Genomic DNA, 21,629 nt, shown 5'->3' on the forward strand with positions numbered 1-21,629 from the left:
TTTATTTGTAAAAGCAAATATCTTTTCCCATTCATCAATCAGTGGAATCTTTCCCATTGTTTCTTTTATCTCCCAGTGCTAGTTTTATTTACCAGCAGACCCACAGCTTGTTTGTAAAGACAAATCCGCTATTCCTCTCGCTAGTGAAACCTGGGCGTACTTTGTGGAGAAAGAGCGCGGGACACCCACCCTGGGGCGGGCGGGCCGAGTCGCGGCCGCCATGTTAGTCCCGCGTCCCCATGGCAACGGGAGGCCGCCGGACCATCGAGTGCGGCCTCCGGGCGGAAAGAGAGGCCGCGCCTGGGCCCCTCCCGCCGCAGCTCTATGGTTCCACTTCCGGGTTGCGCGGCGGCGTCATGGCGGCGCACCTGAAGAAGCGGGTGTACGAGGAGTTCACCAAGGTGGTCCAGGTAACATGACCCCCCCCCTGGGCCAGGATGGACGCTCCGAGCTCTGCCGTGTGGCGGGAGGTGCCGGCGGGTGAGGCGGAGCTGTGGGGAAAGCCGCCGGCCCAGCCCGGCGCCGAGCCTGGGAGCGCCCCCCGCTCGCCAGGCGTCGGGCTGGGGCGGCCCCTGAGGGGTTGGGGAGGAACGGGGCGGGTCGGCCCCGAGTTTAGGAAGGCTGGAGCTGCTGAAGGGGAGAGGTCTGAGGGAGGGTGTTCTCCTCAGGGTGAAGAGGGAGAGAGGTTGTGGAGTCTCCCTCACTAGAGATACTCAAGAAGCGTCCGGGCGCAGTCCTGTGCAGTGTGCTCTGGGATGACCCTGCTTGAGAGGGAGGTTGGACGAGGTGACCCCCTGTGATCCCTTCCAACCAGACCCGTTTTGTTGGTTCTTTGACCTGAGCAGGGCCGGCACTGCTGCGGGGAAGAGGAGGCATCCCCCAGCCAGCGACTGGGGAAGGAACTACAGCGGCTGTCTGGGCTGCTCCAGGCCGGTGGGAGTGGGAGAAGCCGGTGTTTGCCCGGGATTCGTTGTTTGGTGTTGGAAGCAGCTGGATTTCACCCAGCCTAGGGTGGGGAGAGGCCGTGTTTTGCAGGGATGGGGACTACCTGGGCAGGACAGTAACAACCACAGTGGTCTGAGGGTGGGTGTCTCCCTGAGACAGATGAAGGAGGGGCTAGTGACTGCCCTGGGACATGGGAGCTTCCTTAGGCCTCCCCATGTTCAGTCCGGGCAGGAGTGGGTCTGCATGCCCTGATTCTGAGCCTGTCCCTCTGCCCACAGCAGCAGCATGAGGACCTGTCCACCAAGAAGCTGCGGCTGACCAAGCCCAGCAAGTCAGCAGCGCTGCACGTGGACCTGTGCAAAGCCACCTCGCCTGCTGATGCCTTGCAGTACCTGCTCCAGTTTGCCAGGAAGCCCGTGGAAGTGGAGAGCGTGGAAGGGGTTGTCAGGATCCTGCTGGAGCATTATTACAAGGTGGGGAAGCTGGGAGCCAAACATGCTTGCTCCTTTTGCTCCTGTTTGCTTGGTGTGGGATGTTGAACAGGGGCTCACAGACTCCTCCTGTGTTGCTGACTCAGCCTGGGCTGAGAGTGAACAGCTGTAGCCCTTGACCCAAGTGATTTCTGATTGTGTTCCTTGGTCCCTGTGCTGATGGTTTCAGCAGCCTGTGACAAGTTATCCCTGCTCATGGCCTGTGTGCAAGTTAACTTGGCAAGGGACAAAAGACCTGTCAAGTTTTCCAGGGAACTGGGATTTTCCAGCTGGGAACCCAGCTGTCTAGAGCTGTTTCAGCTTTATCTGACACTTTCCTGACTGATGTGTCCTTACCTTGTTCTTCATTTTCTCTAGCAGTGGAGAAACCTTTTAGCTATTGCTTATGTGGTGAAAACCAGCACTTTTAAAATCCCAGAATCATGGGGTGGTTTGGGTTGGAAGGGACATTAAAGATCATCCACTTCTGACCCCTCTGCTAGGGCAGGGACACCTTCTGTTAGACCAGGTTGTCCAAGGCTCCATCCAGCCTGGCCTTGAGCATTTCCAGGCATGAGGCAGCTTCCCTGGACAACCTTTGCTGGGCCAGTACCTCACTGCCCTCTCAGTAAAGAATTTCTGCTTAATATCTGCTTAAAGAATTTTCTGCTATGAAAAAAGCTGTCAGAGATCACTCTCTTCTCCAATTAACAAGCAGTAGAACAAGGAAATGGCCTCAAGCTGCTCCAAGGAGGTTTAGATTGCATATTTGGAAAACTTTCCAAAAAGTTTTGAAAAGATTATCAAGCACTGGAACAGGCTGCCCAGGGCAGTGGTTGTGTCACCATCCCTGAAGGTATTTCAAAGGTGGGTAGATGTGGCACTTGGGGACACAGTTTAGTGGTAGACTTGTTAGTGTTGGGTTAAGGGTTGGACTTGATGATCTTAGAGGTCTTTTCTAACATAAAGTATTCTCTGAGTCTATGAAATACAGAGTTCCTAGTCAAATAACACAGATTATTTGTGTTTGGAGTTTTTTTATAGCCTGTATTAGAAGAGAGACTCATGAACCTGCAGATGAGATCACACTGGCAAGAACACAGCCTGTTACAGAATCCAGCTTTTAAAAATACTGCTTTCAAAACTACCATAGCTGACATTATTTTACTTGCAGACAAAATTTTCAAAAGAACTTGTTTCTTAGTACTCCATAACACACTTTCCCTGATCATCCAGAAACCTGACCCTGAAAGCTGTAACTGCAGTGGAAGTTAGTGAAGATTTATTTGTTTGAAGTGTCACTGTTTTGTTCAAGATGGTCCTGTAGCTTCCTGCTCCCTCATGCCTATAGATTTTGGTAGGGCAGTCCCCATGCACTCCTGATGACAGTGTCCATTGTTCAAACACATAACTTCAACCCTAAAATAAAAAACTCTTCTCAGTTCAGTTGAGAAAGGGACTGCTACCTTGGGTGTCGCATTTGTCACTTGGAAGCTGTGTGTGGCACTGAAGTCTCCCTTAAACACTGACAGATATAAATAACAGTTGTAACTGTAAAATTTCTTGTTGAAAGATGGGATATTTGTTACTGTAACTTTTCTGCAACTCTGTGTTCAGTGTTGCACAAATGCTTGCTAAGATCCATGTATGACATCCAGATGACTTTCTGCCTTTCTACTCTGCATTGGATATCCTTGGCAATACAATGAAAGAGAGACCATCCAGTTATGACCAGAAGTCATGTGTGCATGAAGCCTCAAAAGAAATCTTTAAAATGCATGAACTTTTGAAATTAATTTTACAGGAATATTAATTGATGAGGCTTACTTATGTAATTATCACCTGTGACAGCATTTGCTGTTTCTTAAATGAGTAGATGTATGTAGGTAATATATGCTGTTCTCCTTGTTTTTCTTTAACTTTTGCTGTATTGGGTTTTTTTGGGGTGTTGTTTCCTTCCAGGAGAATGATGCCTCTGTAAGGCTGAAGATTGCATCCTTGCTGGGGTTGTTGTCAAAGACTGCAGGATTTTCCCCAGACTGCATTGTGGATGATGCCATTAACACCCTTCAGAATGAGAGTAAGTCTCCCTTTTGATGTGGTGCTTGAGGTCAAGGTGGAATCATGCTGTCAAAGCATTTGGGACAGTGGCAAGGCCTTACATCTCAAGTGTATGATTGGGAATTGCTGCTTTGAGTATTTATTTTCTGGTTTTGTGAAGGATGACAGATAACACCATGTTCTGAGGAGGAGAAGAATGTTCCTCTGACCTGCCTGCTCTAAATCTTTGTTCTAAAGGAGTGCAGAATTTGCTTTTGCATCTCCATCTGAGAGCTGTTGCTTCTGAGGTTTTCTGTTCTACAGGACAGTTTTGCTTAAAATTATTTGCTTAAAATACGTTTGAAGAGGAGTTTATTTATGTTATGCTGGAGGCCAGCTCATCAAGCTGTATCAACAGGAGTGTAGCCAGCAGGTCAAGGGAGGAGGGTATCCTACCCTTTTACTCAGCACTGGTTAGGCCACATCTGGAATACTTTATCCAGTTTTGGGCTGCCCAGTGCCAAATTAGTGCTGGTAAGGTTGGGTGAGTTCAGCAGCACCACTGAGGTGGTAGAGGACTGGAGTATGTGATCTGCAAGGCATAGCTGAGGGAGCTGGGCTAGTTCAGGCCTTGAAAGGCTTCAGGATGGCCTTCCAATGTGGATGACTCTGTGATCCTGTAGCTGGTAAGAGTTCAGCAAAGTAGTGCATAGCCTTTCACTCTTCTGTTTTGCAGAGTCTCACCAAGTCCTTGCTCAGCTGCTGGACACCCTGTTAGTGATTGGCACAAAACTCCCAGACAATCCATCTGTCAGGATGAGACTGGTAGAGGTAGCCTGCAAGGTAAGGAGGCCTCCCTGGGCCAGGAAACTTTTGTCACTGCCACAGAAAAAAAAGAAAGGTAGTCAGTATTTAAATTATTTTTGTTTTTCTCAACAAACTGTTACAATACTAAGATTAATAACTGCTAGGAAACATAGCACGATGTTTCAAAGTTATGAATCCAGTTACATCTGCTCATCTCTTCTTCCACAGCATCTGACAGATTCTTCTCATGGTGTAAGGAATAAGTGTCTTCAGCTAATTGGCTGTCTTGGCCCAGTGGAAAAAGGTGTTGCAAAAGAGGCTGAAAGCCAGGCGGCCAAAGATGTCCAGAAGATAATAGGAGATCATTTTAATGATCAGGACCCTCGAGTTAGGACTGCAGCTATAAAAGCCATGGTAAGTGTAGCTGGTACTGTGGAAGAAATGGTTTGGAGTCGTGTCAGGGAGCTGAGAGAGGGCTGCAAACAAACACAGAGGTTTGTTTTAGAGATTATTTTAATTAACTTAGTAAAAGCCCATTCAGTGTATCAAAATTACCTGAAAAAATAAGCTAGGTCTTGAAATATCAGAGTAACATGAGGTCTTAAAGGACATTTGAGTGATTCATAACTTCTGTTTCAGGTATAGCTGAAGAAGCTTTTTCAACTTGTTCATTCTTTTGAGTGTGTGTAGGCTCTTTCTTTAAGAGACAAATTTATATCTTGATTTTGGTTACCAGAACTACAAGAAACCACTATTGCTCCAAAATGCAGTAGGTATGTTTATGATAGGAAGCCTGTGTGAAAAGTCCAGAAAGAATTTAGTTTGTTTGTTTTAGAGCAAACATTTATGTATTGCCTCATGATTGCATTCATTAGCATTCTCTAATTGTTCATGAGATACACTATATACTCGTTTTTTTTTGTGTGGGGACCCTTCAGAAGCTTTTAGCTTTGAAGAAATGCAAGCAAAGACCATGCATTTCAAAATACTGCTTAATGTGAGTTGCCTGTGAGTGTATGGGGATACAGAAGTTTCTCTGTTACTCCTAAAGTTTATAATAATGTTCCATCTACTGTGATGGTCAATGAGGATCTTTGAATTAATGTTATTAAACTCCGGAGAAAGAAAGAAGATGCATTTGAGGAGGTCAGATTGCACGTGAATCTCTCTGAAATCTCCCTCTCCTAGATGTTGTACTTACTCATCTTTCTAAAAAGAAACAATGTTGGACACTTTGCTGTCCCTGTGGTTCAGTAACAGAAGGATTGCCATGAGTTTTCATGCCATGTAAATGCTACTTTTGGATCCATGTTTCAGGAATGGTAATAAAGTAACTAATTATCTGTTTTAATTGTGAATGAATATGGCTAACACTAAAAAGTTATTTGAAGGTTGGGAGAATCAACAGGCAGTGTATTTGTATAAATTGTTCTTCCACAATCTAAGTATGAATGATTATGAAGGTAAAAAATTATACTGAAGTCAAGAATATTATTTAAAATACTTACGGTCAAGGTAATGCAGTATTTTAATTATAGCAGCTCAAACAGAAAAACTGTGGTGAAAACTTAGTCTGTGTCCCTTAAACCTGTACTTACACTTTCTTACATTGTTTTGGTTTTTTTCCCTGTAGCTACAGCTTCATGAAAGAGGACTAAAGTTGCAGCAAGCTATTTATAGTCAGGTAAAACCTTGTATTTGTTTTGTACTTGTCTGCACATCTTTCTCTTTGAGTTCTGTGGCAGTGTGTTTTGTGAGGAGGAGGGCACTGAGCAGAGGAGGAGTATTTTACACTTAGGTAGCAGATATTCCTTGTTGTTGTATAACAGTGGAAATAAAAGGTTATTTTGCATCCGTTGTGCTTAAATGCACTAAAGCATGTGCTTTGTTGTATGTTGTTTGGGGAGGTGATCCTGGGCAGTGCAAGGCATGATGAAGTCATTCCTGTCATCTGGCAGCTATAGTCTGCAAGTCTTAAACCCTTGTTCACTGGAGAGTACCCATGAAGCTTGCCTTTGTTATATCAGTAAGGCTGTGCAGCTGCAGCCTGTATCAAGTCAGTTCTGTTGCAGACTCACATTTCATCCTTCTTGCATAGTACAGGCAATTCTGGAGTTTATAACATGTGCCTGGTTGACTTTATTAGGTCTAGTCTGCCTGATCAAACTTGGGAATACTAGAGAGTAGCAGGGAAGACGAGATTCATTTTGATTTTTAATGTGTCCTAACTGTGGTGAGGATGTTGCTGACATTGTGGGAAGGGGATGGCAGCTCAGGTGGAGATGTTTCAGGTATATTGGACTATGAATGTTCTTTCAGGCCTGCAAGCTGTTGGCAGATGATTACGAGCAAGTGCGCAGTGCTGCAGTTCAGCTGATTTGGGTCCTCAGTCAGCTTTACCCTGAAAGGTACGTCCTGCATGCACTGTCCTCAAAGTACTGGCCAAGTAACCACCTAATCCTGAGAGTTTTGTGCTGGTAGGTCTGAGGAGGAGCTGCTAGGAAACTGATGTGTACAAATGGCTGATGCCTGATGAGAACGCACTGATGCAGTGAAATTTTGGTTCCTAGTATTTTGTTGAACATTGATAGGAAATCAGCATGATTGTTTGTTTTTGATGCCATCCAGTATGAAATACAATTAAAAAACTGATTTCTCTATGTCAGCATCGTCCCGATTCCTTCTTCTAATGAAGAAATTCGCTTGGTTGATGATGCCTTTGGAAAAATTTGCCATATGGTTAGTGATGGTTCCTGGGTTGTAAGAGTACAAGCTGCAAAGTTATTGGTAAGTTGCATTATTTTCTTCTCTAGCAGTGAATAGTTTCTCTTAAGTTACTTGACTTTTCATATATATTTGAAAAAAAAAAGAATGGGAGTATGTTTAAAACCATATAGGTAAATTTCTCCCAAAATTCTGAGGTGAAATAAATGAGGGAGATTGAGGAAACCCAACAGTTTTTCAGCTCAACTGTGCAGTGATTCTTCCCTTGAGAGTAGATGGTTGAACATTAAAGAAAAAAAACAAATCCTTGTCATAATTTCCTGCCCCTACTTCTCTACCACAGGATGTGTGAACCAATTGAACTCAAGAAAAGCCACATTAACCTCAGTGGGAAAATTAGATGTTCTGATTCTTAAGTTCACTTTTTTAGACTCTGACATACAATAGTGTCAGGTATTGCATAAAGCTGTTAGAATGAGTGGATAAGATTGAATGCCATGTTGGAATAAATCAGGAAATTATATGGTACAGTTTAGAATAACCCTGTTTTTTTCCTTTTGATATTTTTTTCTCTTTAGGGTTCTATGCAACAAGTTAGCTCTCATTTTTTGGAGCAGACCCTTGACAAGAAGCTCATGTCAGATCTGAGGGTATGTAAGTGTTTGAGTTTTTCCTGTGTATACGTGCTAAAATCACACAAGAGGTGTATTAATATTGAGTGTGCTTGTTCATCTTGTCCTTGCCTTAGGGTTGCTGAGAGTTAATTGATGATGACAGGTTTTGTTTTAGATTAAAGTCAATGAAACAATTGCTAGTTTTAGATTTCATTAACCAAGGATGTAAGAAACAGCTCTAGACTATTCAAGTTTTGCAACAAGTGAGAGGTAAATGTTTGTGGTGTTCTGAGAGTTTTTTGGCTAAAAGCTTTGCCTATTGTGTATGGAAAGATTGCATCCTAGTTCTAGGAGCAAGCTGTTGGAAACATCTGAAACATCAAAAAAGCATCAAGATATCAAGAAACATGAGTAGCTAAAGGCTACTCAACCCTGTGAGCAAAATTTTTCAGTAACATTCCTTCCTTAAGCAACCTGCTCAAGGTTATGTTAATTTTTTTCTGTCTACAAAAGAATGATTAAGGGCTGCTCTTTATTGTGTGCTGCTTTGTAAAGACTGTTAAAGAAAGTGCTGTGCAGCTTTATTTAGAGTGTGTGGGAAAAGGAGGCAGACTAGCAAGCACACTGAATGAATATCCCATTTTACACATTGCTGAACTCTGGATAGGGTTGCTAGCATTAAAGTATTTAATTGCAGTTTTACAAGTTGATCTGCAAAGTGATAGCATTTTTGCAGATCACTTATTGGCTTCTTAACTAGATGGGCCTTTGTTCTGACCCAGTTGGGCTGTTTTTGCAATGGATGTCTAAGAATATGTTAATTAAAATGTGTTTGTTATTATCTTTTCCCTACATCAAAACTACAGAGAGTTAGTGGCAGTTAGAAATAGCCACAGAAGAGTAGGTGCTGTTTGCTTTTCTTAGCACTTGTATGTGTGTCAGTGTCTAAGCCTGCAGCTATATCTGTTTTCAGATCCAGTGTAATATTTTGTTCAGTCATCTTTTGAAGTTGACATGGTTGTAACTGAAGTGTTTTTTGGACAGAGGAAGCGCACTGCACATGAACGAGCCAAAGAGCTCTACAGCTCTGGGGAGTTTTCAAGTGGCAGAAAGTGGGGAGATGATGCTCCCAAAGAGGAAATCGATACTGGTGCTGTCAACTTGATTGAATCAGGAGCTTGTGGGGCTTTTGTTCATGGCCTGGAAGATGAGATGTATGGTAAGTGTTAACTGGGCATGGAACAGCTAAAGGGGGGAGATCTGTGTGGGCTGATGGGCATCATTGGGGTCTCTGATATGGCAGTTGTTTCAAAGGTGCTGTAGTGTTGCACAGAATTTTGGACAGAAGTGTTCAGTTGGGTAGAAAAAGCAAATTGCTTCCTATAAATGGTAAAGTTTTAGTAACATATATGGTAGTAAGTGGCTTGCTTCTGGAGTGCAAAAACCCACTGGGATTATTTTTTGTTGTTGTTGACTTAAATTTAACAGTTGGATGTGATCAGAAATTGGCATAGTTACTGCTGTTTGAAAATGGTATTTTGTCAGCAGGAAGGAAATTGATAGAATCATTTAGGTTGGAAGATACCTCTAAGACCATCGACTCCAAATGTTAACCCAACACTACCAAGTCCACTACTAAACCATGCCCCCAGGTGCCACATCCAGGTGATTTCTGAACACTTCCCAGGATGACAATTCCTCCACTACCCTGTGTAGTCTTTTCCAGTGATTGACAACCCAAATGTTTTCCATCTAAACCTCTCCTGGTACAGTGCGTGGCTGGTATTTGCATAAGCCATGAAAATGCCAAGCTGTGAATGTCATTTTTGAATTTGCTTTTAATGTTATTGGAAGGACGAGGTTAAGTTAAAACATACAAAACCACCACAGCAAAAATATTGTAGATTGTGTTGTAAAAGTGGGTTTATTGCTCCATGAGTCCTGCAAATAAATGCATGTTTTCCCAATAGCTAAACTCTCCCTGAAGTTTGAAAGTGCACCTTCCTTTTCTTCCTGATTAACACTAAAAAATGTTTCACTGGTTCAGCCCCTTGGCCCAATGAAACATGTTCTCCAGTTTTTTGTGCCACAGGTCTTGAGTCAGTATGCTGCTGTTGAGGAATGTGGAAAAAATGAACAAATGTGAAATGTACACAGATCTCCCTCTCCACTGCAGCATTTTAAAATACTGCTGAGTTCCCCCGACTGGTAACGCTGCTTGAATTCCATGTTGTAGCTTAAATCTGAATTAGTGTGTCAGCTTATGAAAGCAATATCAGCAAAATGTTTCTCTTCTCTTAATACCTGGGTCTTAATGACCATGGGGACTCAGAGCTGTGACAAAAGCATCATTATTGAGCAAGCAGGGGTCTTGCTGTCTCTGCATTTTTATACTTGATCAGAATCCTGAGGAGTCAGATGTCTTCTTTAAGAACAATAGGCCTAAAAGCTCCACACAAGTTCAAGTAAATGTTTTCAAGATGACCTAATTTGAGTGAAAACTAGAAGTATGTCTAAAACAACAATGTTTGCAAGACATCAGATTAATTACCATTTTTCTGATCCTAGCACATAAATGTTAGGGAAGCTAATGAGGATGATTGTAGGGAAGAGAATCTCATCTCTGCCTAACCTTGTTATATTTGGGTATTCTTCAAATTCCTGCAAAGTTTTACAGCGTAAGTAGACTCAGGATGCTTTCTGATGTTTTTTTTTTACTTTATTAAAATAATTTTAATATTTAGGTGGTACCTTTTTCCTTTGTCTTGAGGAGTATAAAGTCAGAAAGCAGAAGACTTTCATTTTGTTAACTGCCAAAACGTTGATTCTCTGGGGCTTTTCAGCAATTCATAAAGTGCTGCATAGCAAGTTAAAAATGCAGTGAAAGCTCCAAGCAATTAAAATGTCAGGAAGAATAAAACAACCACAGTTTAATTAACTAAATTAGTTTGCTTAAGTTACCAGTGTTAATGCTATGTTTGCAAAACACACTATGAAATATGCAGTATTTATTGATGGACTACAGACCTGTTTTTCACCTGCAGGTCCCTTTTGCAGATGCTTATGGCAGCAGCAGGGGCTGTGTCAGAAGTGAGACTTGATTTGAAGATTTGTCTGTGAAAAGGTCCCCAGTGGGTCCCTGCTGAGGCTCTGTTGCCTTCAGCATTTCCTTAGCATCTCCTGTCCTTAGCCCAGCCCTTGAAGAGTACAAGACCTCACTGTTGGGTGAATGTCCTTTTAAACCAGACAGTTTTAATTAATTTACAGTGGATTCCCTGCTTCTCTTTTAACAGAGGTTCGAATCGCTGCGGTTGAAGCCCTGTGTATGCTGGCTCAGTCCTCGCCTTCTTTTGCTGAGAAATGCCTGGATTTTCTGGTTGACATGTTTAATGATGAAATTGAGGAGGTCAGATTGCAGTCAATACACACAATGAGAAAAATCTCCAACAACATCACGCTGCGGGAAGACCAGCTGGATACTGTGTTGGCTGTCTTGGAGGTAAGAAATTCTTGAGGGCAAGAATTGCTTTCCTGCTTGCTTTGGGGTGCTTAATTATGTACTGCTAATCAGTCCCTTCCTCTGAGAGCAAACCCACCCTTTTTGGGGTTTTTTGACTCTTTGAACTCTGCCAAATGTTCCTAGAATCTGGTAGCTTGTAAGCACCAGGACAGCAGAATACTTCTAAAATAGACAAATTTTAGATAAAAACTCTTCCTTTGATCACTGTGCTGTTGCCTCCATGTGTTTCCTTCTGTCCTGTGTTGACGTCCAGCACTCCATGCACTTCATGTTGCATGCAGCTTCATTTTCTTTTTGTGTCCTTGCTTCAGCTGCTTTTGGTACACCTTTGCTCACCAAGCAGAGCTGGCCTGACATCTTTTTGCTGTTGAGAGTGTTTGTCAGTGTGCTCTGCCATATAATTTTGAGTTTTCCTAACCAGCATTCTCCTAGTCAGTGTTCAGCCAGGATTCAGGGAATAGCATGAGTCAGGTGCTCTTCCTGGTTGATGAGCTTGATCCAGGAAGAGATTTTGGCTGTATGAATGGTACTGTGTCAAGCTGGCCTCTCAGACCTGATTTATTTTCTGAGCTATAGCCCCTGGGGCATTTTTTTTAAATCTACTGCTTGTGGTAGGCAAGTTCCTGCTGCTTTTGGGAAGTGCCTTGGGAGGTCCTGCAAATCCACTGCTTCAATCTCCTCACCTTTTATTTCCTTGACCCAGGGCAGCAGTTGCTGCTTTCAGTTGTGCCTCAGGAAGTAGCAAACTAATTAAAGCTATTTTATCAGTCTCTAACAAATGTTTTGGGGTATGATCTGACTTTGCAAATGCAGCAATGAGCTTCAGGTGCCTCACGTTTTTGTCATTATTTGCATTTGTTTAAGCTGGGAACCTGTGCATTGAGAGGTATGAAAATGTCCTTCTTAGGCTGGACTCTTCTGTGGTGACTTTACACATAGGGTTTATCATACATGGTTTGTGGTTTATATTATCATAATTATCATCAGGCATTGGGATAGCTTTAGTGTAGAATTATTAACATTTTAATGGATTTATCTGATTCTGAAACATGCTTAGTGCTTTTCTTTAAAATCCATCTTCTAGTACAAAACTAAAGGATGTGAAAAAATACCATTAACTTTGGTGCCTAAATTGGTTCCAGCAGCGTAAATATGGAACGCTAGGGTGTTGAGGGTAACTTCTGTTTTCACCACACTGCTTTCACTTTGTCAGAATAATTGTACCAGGTACTCCTTGGTTTCTGACCAGACTTTGGAATTTGCTTTCCCTGTTGTCCTTGATCTCAGTTTCTGTTGCTCATCTGTGTCCCTTCATGGTCTTCTGTCTTGCTTGTCTCTGTACCACATTTCTGGTGGGTTTTATCAGTGGTCTGGAGTAGTTTATGACTGTGGTCATTCCAGTCCTTAGAGTTGTCTTCTCTGTGGTCATAGTCTGTCTTTGACCAACAAAAGCCCTTTGATCATTCAAGTGTGTTGGCTGTCATTTAAGAGCCTTTACAAGAGGATTGCTCTTTCTTCTTTTGTGTAAGACAGTGATGAATGAGCTGTTGATACTTAGCAAATCATAATTTAGAAAAGGTAAAATCCACCACTGAAAAGCATCCAGTTCTTGTATCCTATCAAATTTTCACAATGTGTCCAGTAGCACCAGGCAAATGCTGATAGCAAGGAACATGATGATTCCTGGATGTGTAATGTCAAGGTGGTTTTTGGCAGAAGGTATGTAATTAATTCAGCTGAATATTCTAGTCTGTCCAGCCATTGACATATCCTCAGTGCTTACTTAGACCCTCTGGAGGCTGCTGACTGGGCTGGAAGCCTGTGGAATTGAGCTTCCTGGGTTAAAAATGATAAAAGGCTGCTGCGAAAATGCTAAAACAATCTTTGGTGATTGTTTTACTGAGTTGTCCAACACCTTCCTTTTCTGTAACTGCAAAGATACAGCATCACCCAACCAAGTAGTGATTTTTGCTCTGCTTGAGCAGGTCAGCAGTGAAGCAGTTCCCATTCATTCCAGTAAAGGAAGCACATAGGAGGATGAGACCTGGAGTCCCTGCAGCACTTGCCTGGTCTGTCACTTCATCTGTGCTGATTTAGCTCTGGTGACAAGAAACAGGCACTGCTGTTCACAGACCTCTTTTACTAACTCAGCCAAGGAACAGAGGCTGCCACCTTTAAAGTAAATGTGTGTGCAGGCATGTTTCACTCAGCAGTCTCTGGGTTGGGTTTCTATTTTAGGATTCTTCAAGGGACATTCGGGAAGCACTTCATGAACTATTGTGTTGCACCAATGTTTCAACTAAAGAAGGCATCCATCTTGCACTGGTGGAGCTGCTGAAAAACCTGACCAAGTATCCCACTGACAGAGAATCCATATGGAAGTGAGTGTGTTCAGTGTCCTTGTGTGTCTACTTACTTTCCTCTTCTTTTTTAGTAAGTGAGGTGCTAGGAAACACTGAGCTTGCTAAGGAGGTAACAGGTATTGCAGGTGAACAATCCTGTTACTCTGTAAATATGTACCTATTCATGACTGGTGTAGAAACTCTGTGTTGTTCTTGCTTGTCAATACTTGCACTGGGAATCCAGATCTGATGACCACTTCTGGAAATGTGCCCCTATTCCAGGCACTCAGTGCATTCACAGGAAAGATTAATTCTGTTTGAAACCTCATCTCTTCTATGCAAGTGTTTTTGCTCACTTGACATTGTGTTAAATACTAATATTTACCAGCAGTTGACTGTATCAGTTGTGATAAGTGGATTTGACATGTGGCATTGTGCTATCAGAGGAATTTTTCTGTCTAAGTAAAAAGAAGGAACTTTTGCAGCAGATTTTTTGGTTGTTTAATGGAAGCAATAGAGGGAATGGTGCTCCACACACATGGTTTGAGATGGAATTCTTAGATATTACTAGAAACACTTGTTTTAGCCTGCTTTGACTTCCAGTGTACTTTTACATAGTTTTTGGAGTTTGTGGGTTTTGAGATTTTACCTCCTATCTTCCCTATTTCTGAAGAAAGAAAATGCACTCATTCATTAGTCTTTAGTATAAAAGCTTCCTGGATTGTATAACTCCAAGTGTTAACTATTTTGTACACACTTTAAAATTTAAAAAAAAAAATTACTGCATGTTCTTTCAGTTTTCTCAGATCATATAAAGTATTAATGCAAATGGTCAATTGTAAAGAAACAGTGAGCTTGGACAGCAGGATTTTCTTGTTAACTGTCTAAAAGTGTTGCTGCAATATAAAGTAGTAATGCTTTAGAATGTTATATTTTGCATGTGCCTGTTTACTAACATATATTTCAATCTGTATATTTCCAGATGCTTGAAGTTCCTGGGAAGCAGGCATCCCACTTTGGTGCTTCCATTAGTCCCAGAGCTGCTGAGCACACATCCGTTCTTCGACACTCCAGAACCAGACATGGATGACCCAGCCTGTATCTTTATTCATGAAGCCAGTTGATAATTTTGACTGCAGTAGATTTTATTCATGATTTCCTGCCTCTCACATTTTTTCAGCCATTTCTCCCTGTAGCAGACAAACAATCCAGTGCCTGTTTCTGAATCCCTTTGCACTTAGTTTGTTACTCAGCAAGTGATGGAAAAACTGTTAGCTGGAACCATCTTCATAAATATCAGTGGACTATAATTGGTCTTCTTTTTATGCTGTGATGAATAATCAAGCAATTTGTCAAGGTTTAAGCTTTACAGATGAGCCCTTTGATGTGAAAGCATTTGTCTAGTTGCATTAGTTTTGAGGATGCTTTAGCTTTTAAATAAGAAGAATGTTTTTTCATATCTGTGTTCTTTTTGCGTAAAAGTTTTTCTGTGCTCACTGCTGTGCAGTTTATAAAACAGCACCAACTCTAAGTACAGCAGTGCCTGAATCCCCATAATGCTTTGAATTTTTCATCTTTCTGAAATAATTCAATATCAGAAATCCTTATATTATTGTTAGCTCTTCTGGTGCTTTAGAATGCAAACAATTATTGATACACCATTCTCCTCAACAACACAAGATGCCTTGGAAATGCATTTTTCCATTGTTTTTCGCCTTGCTTCCCTTCTGTGTGATGGCAGAACATAATGTTATTTCTGATGCATGCTGAGACACGTTGGACTGGAACCTTCTTCTAGAAGCCTCTCCTAGTTTTTCTCTCCAGTCACAGGCCATCAACCAGAAATTCTGTACGGATTAAATGAATGCCTTGTGAGAATTGAAATGAGTTGGAATCAGGTGGAGAGAAATTAATCTGTAATTACATGATTTAGTAATAATTTGAGTAAAGTTGCCCTGTGAATTGAGAATTAAAGGAACATTGCAGGGAGAAGAATGCTATTCTTTAACTCAGTGCACTGTCCTGCCAGGAACCAGAGAATATTATGTTAGAGAGTGTTTTGGAGATAACTTGCCACCAAATTTTACAGAGGCATAGTATGTGAAGATAGGCATGTGAGCCAGAAGCTGGGGTAAACCTGAATAGCATGTTTCCAGTGTAAACTGATATTTAAACCATGGATTTGTTTGCTTCAAAGTACTTAGGAAATTTGAATCAGAGCTTATGTTTGGGATCAGCCCTGTTGCAGGTGTTAGCCTTTGGGCTAATTTCTAAAGCCTTTGGCTGCTCTCTATTTCTGCAGGTCTCAGACTGTGAAAATGTGTTTTCTAGTTCAGAATTATCTTTCCCTATTTGATTCTTTGGGTTGCTTAAAGCCTGTGCAGGGTGATGTTTTTCAGGGCATCTTAGGTAATGCATCAATTTTCCAAGATTTGACAGTAAATGTATAATTTTGGACACTGCTAGGGCGCCAAAAAACTTGAGCAGCCTGGTCTAGTGGGAGGTGTCCCTGCCCATGGCAGGGTGGGGCTGGAACTAGTAGTCTTTAAGATCCCTTCCAACCAAACCACTCTGTGGTTCTGTGTGCAAACTGGTGAGCACAGTGTAAGCTGTGAGGAAGAGTGAAACTCCTCCACCTAATGTGCATGGTCTGTATTTGGGATCCCTGGCTCCTTTCCTTTGTGTTGCTTCTGAGCCATCCCGTGTTGGCAGTAACATCCTTTTTCCAGTATGGCTCACCCTGTAATGTTTGCACTTTGTACTTGATTTTAATCTTCTCAGACAGCTGTTTCTTCGGGTTTTGCTCAGTATTTTCCAACTACAAAGAACTTCCTAGACAAATCCTGGCCAAAGAAAGGGTTGTTGATGACTTGTTTTAACTTCCCATCCCCATGGAGCTCTTCTTGCTGTTTTTCATTTTTCTTTAACAACCCATTTACAACAGACATTGCTGTTCTTGTTCTGATTTTTAATGCTGCTAAAAGTTGCCCAACAATGCCTGCCCTGTTCTCTGACCATACGTTCAGACATTATGCCTATCTTCGGGACAGTCTCTCTCACCTGGTCCCTCCACTAAGAGTAAGTTGAAATAAGTAAGTTTGGTTTGGACTTTGACACCTGTTAGAAATATTGCCAGTCTCTTTCATGTCTGTCTGTGTGCAACACTTAGATTCTGAAAGGTTTTTCTCCTGTGCACCACAGGAATTAATATTGAAATGTGCATTAAGGCAGGAGAGACAAATGTTAAATTGTTACAATATGGAATTTGTAATATTTTGGGGACAATAGTAACATCATTGCTCTCAAATGAGAATAGTACGTGGTTTGCTGGTTAGCTAAGAATACTGGGAGGGCAGTATTCCTGGGAGTTTTCTATAGCTCTGACTGTGTGTGTGGGAAAGGCCTTTGTAGATCTTCCAACATTTCACTTGTGCCCTACCTGAACTGTTTATTCATGGGTGAAATGTGTTCCATTCTGCTTTGCAACATGCTTTTCCTGCATGGAAGTATGGGTGGGGTTGAAGTTGGCTGTATCACAGCTCATAAAATGATTGGTGGTTTGTGTGGTCTTCCCTTGGCTTCACAGAGTCAAATGTAAGATAAGGGAGATGTTTCCCTCAAAGGGATGTTGAAGTTTAACCTGAGGAGTGCAAGTGGATTGTAGAGTGGGGAGAATTGACTAACAAAGATGCAGATTTGAAAGCCTGTGTATAAATTTTGTATTTGAGAAATTAATTGAAGCTCTCAGTTTCTTGTTAAATAGATGCCAGCATTTTGCAGTGTTGTTCCTTGTGTTTGACTTTCCTCTTATTTTTTTTGTTTGTGTGTGTTCCTTCTCACTTAGTTGCCGGGTAGAAAGCTGGTGTCCTCTGCTGTGTCTCCCAGTATTACCCCACATGAAGATCCTTCCCAGCAGTTCCTGCATCAGAGCCTGGAGAGGGTTTACAACTTTCAGCACCTCGACCCACGGGGCATACAGGAGCTGCTGGAATTTACCATCCGGTAAGGCTGCAGGCTGCCCTCTTATGGAAAGATGTGTTAGGGTGCTCGGTTACTCTGGTGCAGGTGCTTTGTTTCTGAATATGAGTGTTGTAATTTGCTGTCCAGCACTTAACTTGAGCCTTCCTTTAGAGATTTTTGTGATAAAAAGAGTGTTCATGACCTGTTTTCATATCAAATGGATGATCTCAGGTCTGGCACAGTCCCCCAGAATAACCAGTGTGCATTTTTGGCAGGGAGCATCTTTTCAGCACATGGTAACAGTAAGATAAGGGTGTTCTTTTGGGGCTGTTCACTTATGCTAAAATACACTCTAAGTTCTGATGGTTTATGAGTGACAGCCTTGTGTTTTGTTCTCAGTTTTCTGTCCTTGTAATTGTGATCATATTATTTGTAATGTACATGCACAAGATTTTCTTGGCGGTTTTTTTTTTTTGGGTGTTTTTTTCTTTGTGGTTTTTTTTTTTTTTTTTTGGTTTTTTTTTTTTTTTTTTTTGTTTTTTTGTTGGGGGGGAGGTATTGTCCCATTTGCTCTTGCATTTTCTGGGTTCTGTGGACTTTCAATTCAGCAGGAAAGGACCTGCTTCTGGAATTTTAGGTTCTCATTGCCAGTCCCACTTACAAAGGACTTGGGCATTCCTCATCAGTTTTCAAATCAGAGAGCTTTTCCAGGAATAGAAAACATTCTTGCATGCTGCTGTCTGCTGCTGTATAGATAAGGGTGTGTAGTGTTGCTTCTCAGTGTGGGTTTTATGCTGTCTCTTCCATTTCATCTCTAGACTGATTTACACAAACAAAGCACTTGAAAAGGATCCTTTCAATGGGATTCTTCTGCTTGGAAAGAGCAAAAGAGCCTTATTTTAAGAATTAGGAAAACAATCCAAAAAGCTTTGTTTTGAATATGGAATTTTAAAAAAGCTTAATTATTTGAATTCCTTCAAAATAGCTGCCTTCTGTTGTGTGTATGTTGCTGTGAATCACTGTCACACCCATCTGCAGCAGAGAGTAAACAGTGTGCTCCTCACTGAAAACCCAGCTGTGGGTGCTGTGAGGTTTGTCCTCAGCTGTTTTGCAGCTGCTGTGTGCCAGCCTAAAATACAGTCTCAAAGCATTTAATGCACTAAACACTTGAAATAGGTAATCTCTAGGCCAAGCATCCAGAACCTCTCAGGCGTGAGGGTCTGGGAACCTTCCAGGCCATGACTGTTTTCAGTTTTTGAGTTGATGGAAATTATTGCCTTGGGTTTTTTCCTGATGGGATTGCCCCCCAGGAAATCATACTAAATCAACTGCTCTTTTCCATCCTTAAGACAAAGGGAGGATTTTGACAAAGCCAAAACAAGTGTTAAAGGTTATTTTGCAGAGGGCAAGATATCCCTGCACCAGCAGTTTGGTTGCTGAGAGCAGAAGGATAGAGGCAGCTCACAGCAGTGGATTTTGTCATGGAACATAACTCTCTCTTCCTTTATCATTGTCATCCACAAAAATAACAGACCTTGTGGAGTGTGTGTCTACTTGGGACTCAGAGTTTTGGCTGCAGAGCCTGAGGCGAGGAGCATCAGTCTGCAGTGTGGTTAGAAATATAAGACAGGCTGTTTAGCAAATCTATCTGTGGTTTAGTTTCTCCATCTATACAAGAATATTTTTTTTCTTACAGGGATGTTGAAATCTGTTTAAGATTTGTAAGGAAATATAATTAGTGGAATTGGAAACTGTATAAGACTGGGAAATGGAATATCTGCCTAGTTGTTAGCTGAGAAATGACATCCTGTTCCCCATTAGTGTGTTGTGATGGGTTGTGACATGGGAATTGAGGACCCAGGAGCTTCCTCTTCACTCTGCTCTTTGGGAAGAGATGAAATGGAACCTCTGTGTAAGGTTGAGGCTGGCTTGGCTGTTGGTGCATTGCTGTCAAAGGAAAGCACAACCCCTCACTATGAGAGACATTGAGGGGCTGGAGTGTGTCCAGGGAAGGGCAACGGAGCTGGGAAGGGCTGGGAGTGTTTATCCTGGAGAAAGGGAGGCTCAGGAGGACCTTAACACTCTCTACAACCCCCTGAAAGGAGGCTGTGGCCAGGTGGGGACTGGTCTCCTCCTAAGTGACAAGAAGATAGGTGGAAGCAGCCTCAAGTTGTGCCAGGGGAGGTTTAGATTGGATTGTAGGTAAATGTCTTCATGGAAAGGGCTGTCGAGCACTGGAAAGGGCTGCCCAAGGCAGTGGTGTATTCACCATTCCAGGAGGGATTTGAAAGACATTTAGGTGTGGCACTTGTGGTGCACTTGGCAGTGCTAGCTTAATGGTGGAACCGGACCATCTTAGAGGTCTTTTCCAACATAAATGATTCTATGATTGTCTGCTTAGGAAAGATTTTCTTTGGCTGCATATTATACAGATAACCTCATGGATTTTTGTTAATGTCTCAGGGCTCAGCAACTCTGGTTTGGCAGAGCCAAAGATTCAGAATTGCATCCTAAATGCAAAGATAAATCTAAAATAAACAAAAGAAAATGATCAGCTGAAAAATAAAATTGATAAATTAAGTAGGAAATGTGGAAGTGACAATTTTAATAGATTTGGATGAAAGCAAGGTGTAGAGAAGAAAAGGTCACATCATCCAGCCTATTTTCAGTTCTGTAAAAAAACCTAATTTTGTTTTTTTAATGCACACGTCAAGAAAACTTGGCTAGCAGTAGAGAACTAAAGCCTTTTGGGTTCCATTAACTGACAATTTTTTTCTATCATATTAAAAGCTGCTTATATTGCTGTATGATTTACAAGAATTACCATGCCTGGTAATGGTAGCACACCATCTAGTTGGGCAAATATCAGTACATCAGATTCTAGCTTGGCTTAAAAGGGCAGCTCTATTTCAGATACACTTGGTTGCATGAGCCTAACACGTTCCAAAGAAGCTTTCTCAGCCAACATGAGCAGTTTGATTTCCCAGCAGTGTAACACAAATGGGTCGTTAGCTGCTGTAGAGGGCTGGAGTGTTTTAAGTTAAATCTGGAGCTGCCACTCTGTGTGGCTCCCATGGGGCTGCAGAGTTATGTGGGTTGACAGACTTAATGCTTCCACTGCTGTGCTGGTGTCAGCTTCCCAGAAGAAGGGACATGCCAAGTCCCAAGGTGCAAACTGCTTTGTAGTGTGTGTTTTGCTGCTGTTTCTGGTGCTTGCTCTAATAAAAACAGGCAGCAGGAATAGCTGCCTTTATTGTCAGTGCCTTCTGAGTGTGTTTGGATTAAACTGTTCTGTCTCAACATTATTTTCTCTTTTTTTTTTTTTTTCTCCACATGGTTCAGTGATCTTCAGAGGCTTGGAGAGCTGCAGTCAGAACTGGCAGGGATGGCAGATTTCACTGCAACTTACCTTCAGTGTCAGCTGCTCCTCATCAAGGTTTGACTTCATCTGGGGTTTGTTTTGAGCTGTTCTTTTTTCAAAAATGCCCCCAGTCCATCACAATGGCATGCTTTCATGTTTTGATGCTCATGCTGAAAAGAGATGTGTGATGAAAGAGGAGGTTCTGTGGATTTCTGATAATCCTGCTTCCCTCGTGTGGCAAATAATTTATGCAGTAACTTTGCCAATGCAGACTTCTGCTGCTCTACCCAGGGCTTATGTTGGTTCTCAAGCATTTAGTCAGTGCAGAGTTTATTTTCTGACAGCAGTCACACTGAGGGCAACTGTGTTAGGAGAGTAACTTTTCCCTGCTGGTGGCTACTGGAATGGTTTTTGTTAGACTGCTGCCATTTTTATAGACAGTGATTTGCAGAGATAGCTTTATTGGCACCAGTGCCAGAGGAGTTCTTAGGACTTGATATCAGTCATGCTTTCTTTTATAGTGCTGAAATGATCTATTTAGTTTTAGCAGGTCAAGTGGCTACTTAGACACCATTGCAGCAGCTCTTTGCAAAAGTCCCTTTTCAAAGACAGCTTCTTGCTCTAAACAGGAACTAAATTTTTACTTCATAGGAAATCTTGAGCTGGAAAGGCCACTCTAGTTCCAACATCCTTGCTATGGTCAGGGATTCCACTGGACCAGATTGCTCAGGGCTGTAAGCTGGCAGTGGTATTTAAGTGAGTCTCTTGGCATTCTTTGGTGTTTGAGTGTAACTTGCACACATATAAAGCAAGAACTAAAGCAAGCAGCAAACAGGTTTCCAGCAG

General features: G+C 42.1%; 1 protein-coding gene across 1 annotated transcript in view; it reads left to right on the plus strand.

Annotated features, from left to right (window-relative positions):
- Positions 1–342: 342 nt before the first annotated feature.
- The window catches only part of INTS4 (integrator complex subunit 4), a 31,620-nt gene continuing 10,333 nt past the window's right edge, over positions 343–21,629 (plus strand). The window contains exons 1-16 of the mRNA XM_058018458.1: positions 343–410; positions 1,224–1,418; positions 3,378–3,495; positions 4,192–4,298; positions 4,491–4,676; positions 5,896–5,946; positions 6,582–6,670; positions 6,929–7,049; positions 7,565–7,636; positions 8,645–8,819; positions 10,894–11,099; positions 13,359–13,501; positions 14,445–14,560; positions 16,407–16,540; positions 17,307–17,464; positions 20,765–20,858. Of these exons, the coding sequence (XP_057874441.1) occupies positions 357–410; positions 1,224–1,418; positions 3,378–3,495; positions 4,192–4,298; positions 4,491–4,676; positions 5,896–5,946; positions 6,582–6,670; positions 6,929–7,049; positions 7,565–7,636; positions 8,645–8,819; positions 10,894–11,099; positions 13,359–13,501; positions 14,445–14,560; positions 16,407–16,540; positions 17,307–17,464; positions 20,765–20,858 (2,019 nt within the window). The 5' untranslated portion in view covers positions 343–356. The remainder of the gene's footprint in view (positions 411–1,223; positions 1,419–3,377; positions 3,496–4,191; positions 4,299–4,490; positions 4,677–5,895; positions 5,947–6,581; positions 6,671–6,928; positions 7,050–7,564; positions 7,637–8,644; positions 8,820–10,893; positions 11,100–13,358; positions 13,502–14,444; positions 14,561–16,406; positions 16,541–17,306; positions 17,465–20,764; positions 20,859–21,629) is intronic.

Source organism: Melospiza georgiana, chromosome 2 (assembly GCF_028018845.1).
Source record: "Melospiza georgiana isolate bMelGeo1 chromosome 2, bMelGeo1.pri, whole genome shotgun sequence".
Taxonomy (NCBI): Eukaryota; Metazoa; Chordata; class Aves; order Passeriformes; family Passerellidae; genus Melospiza; species Melospiza georgiana.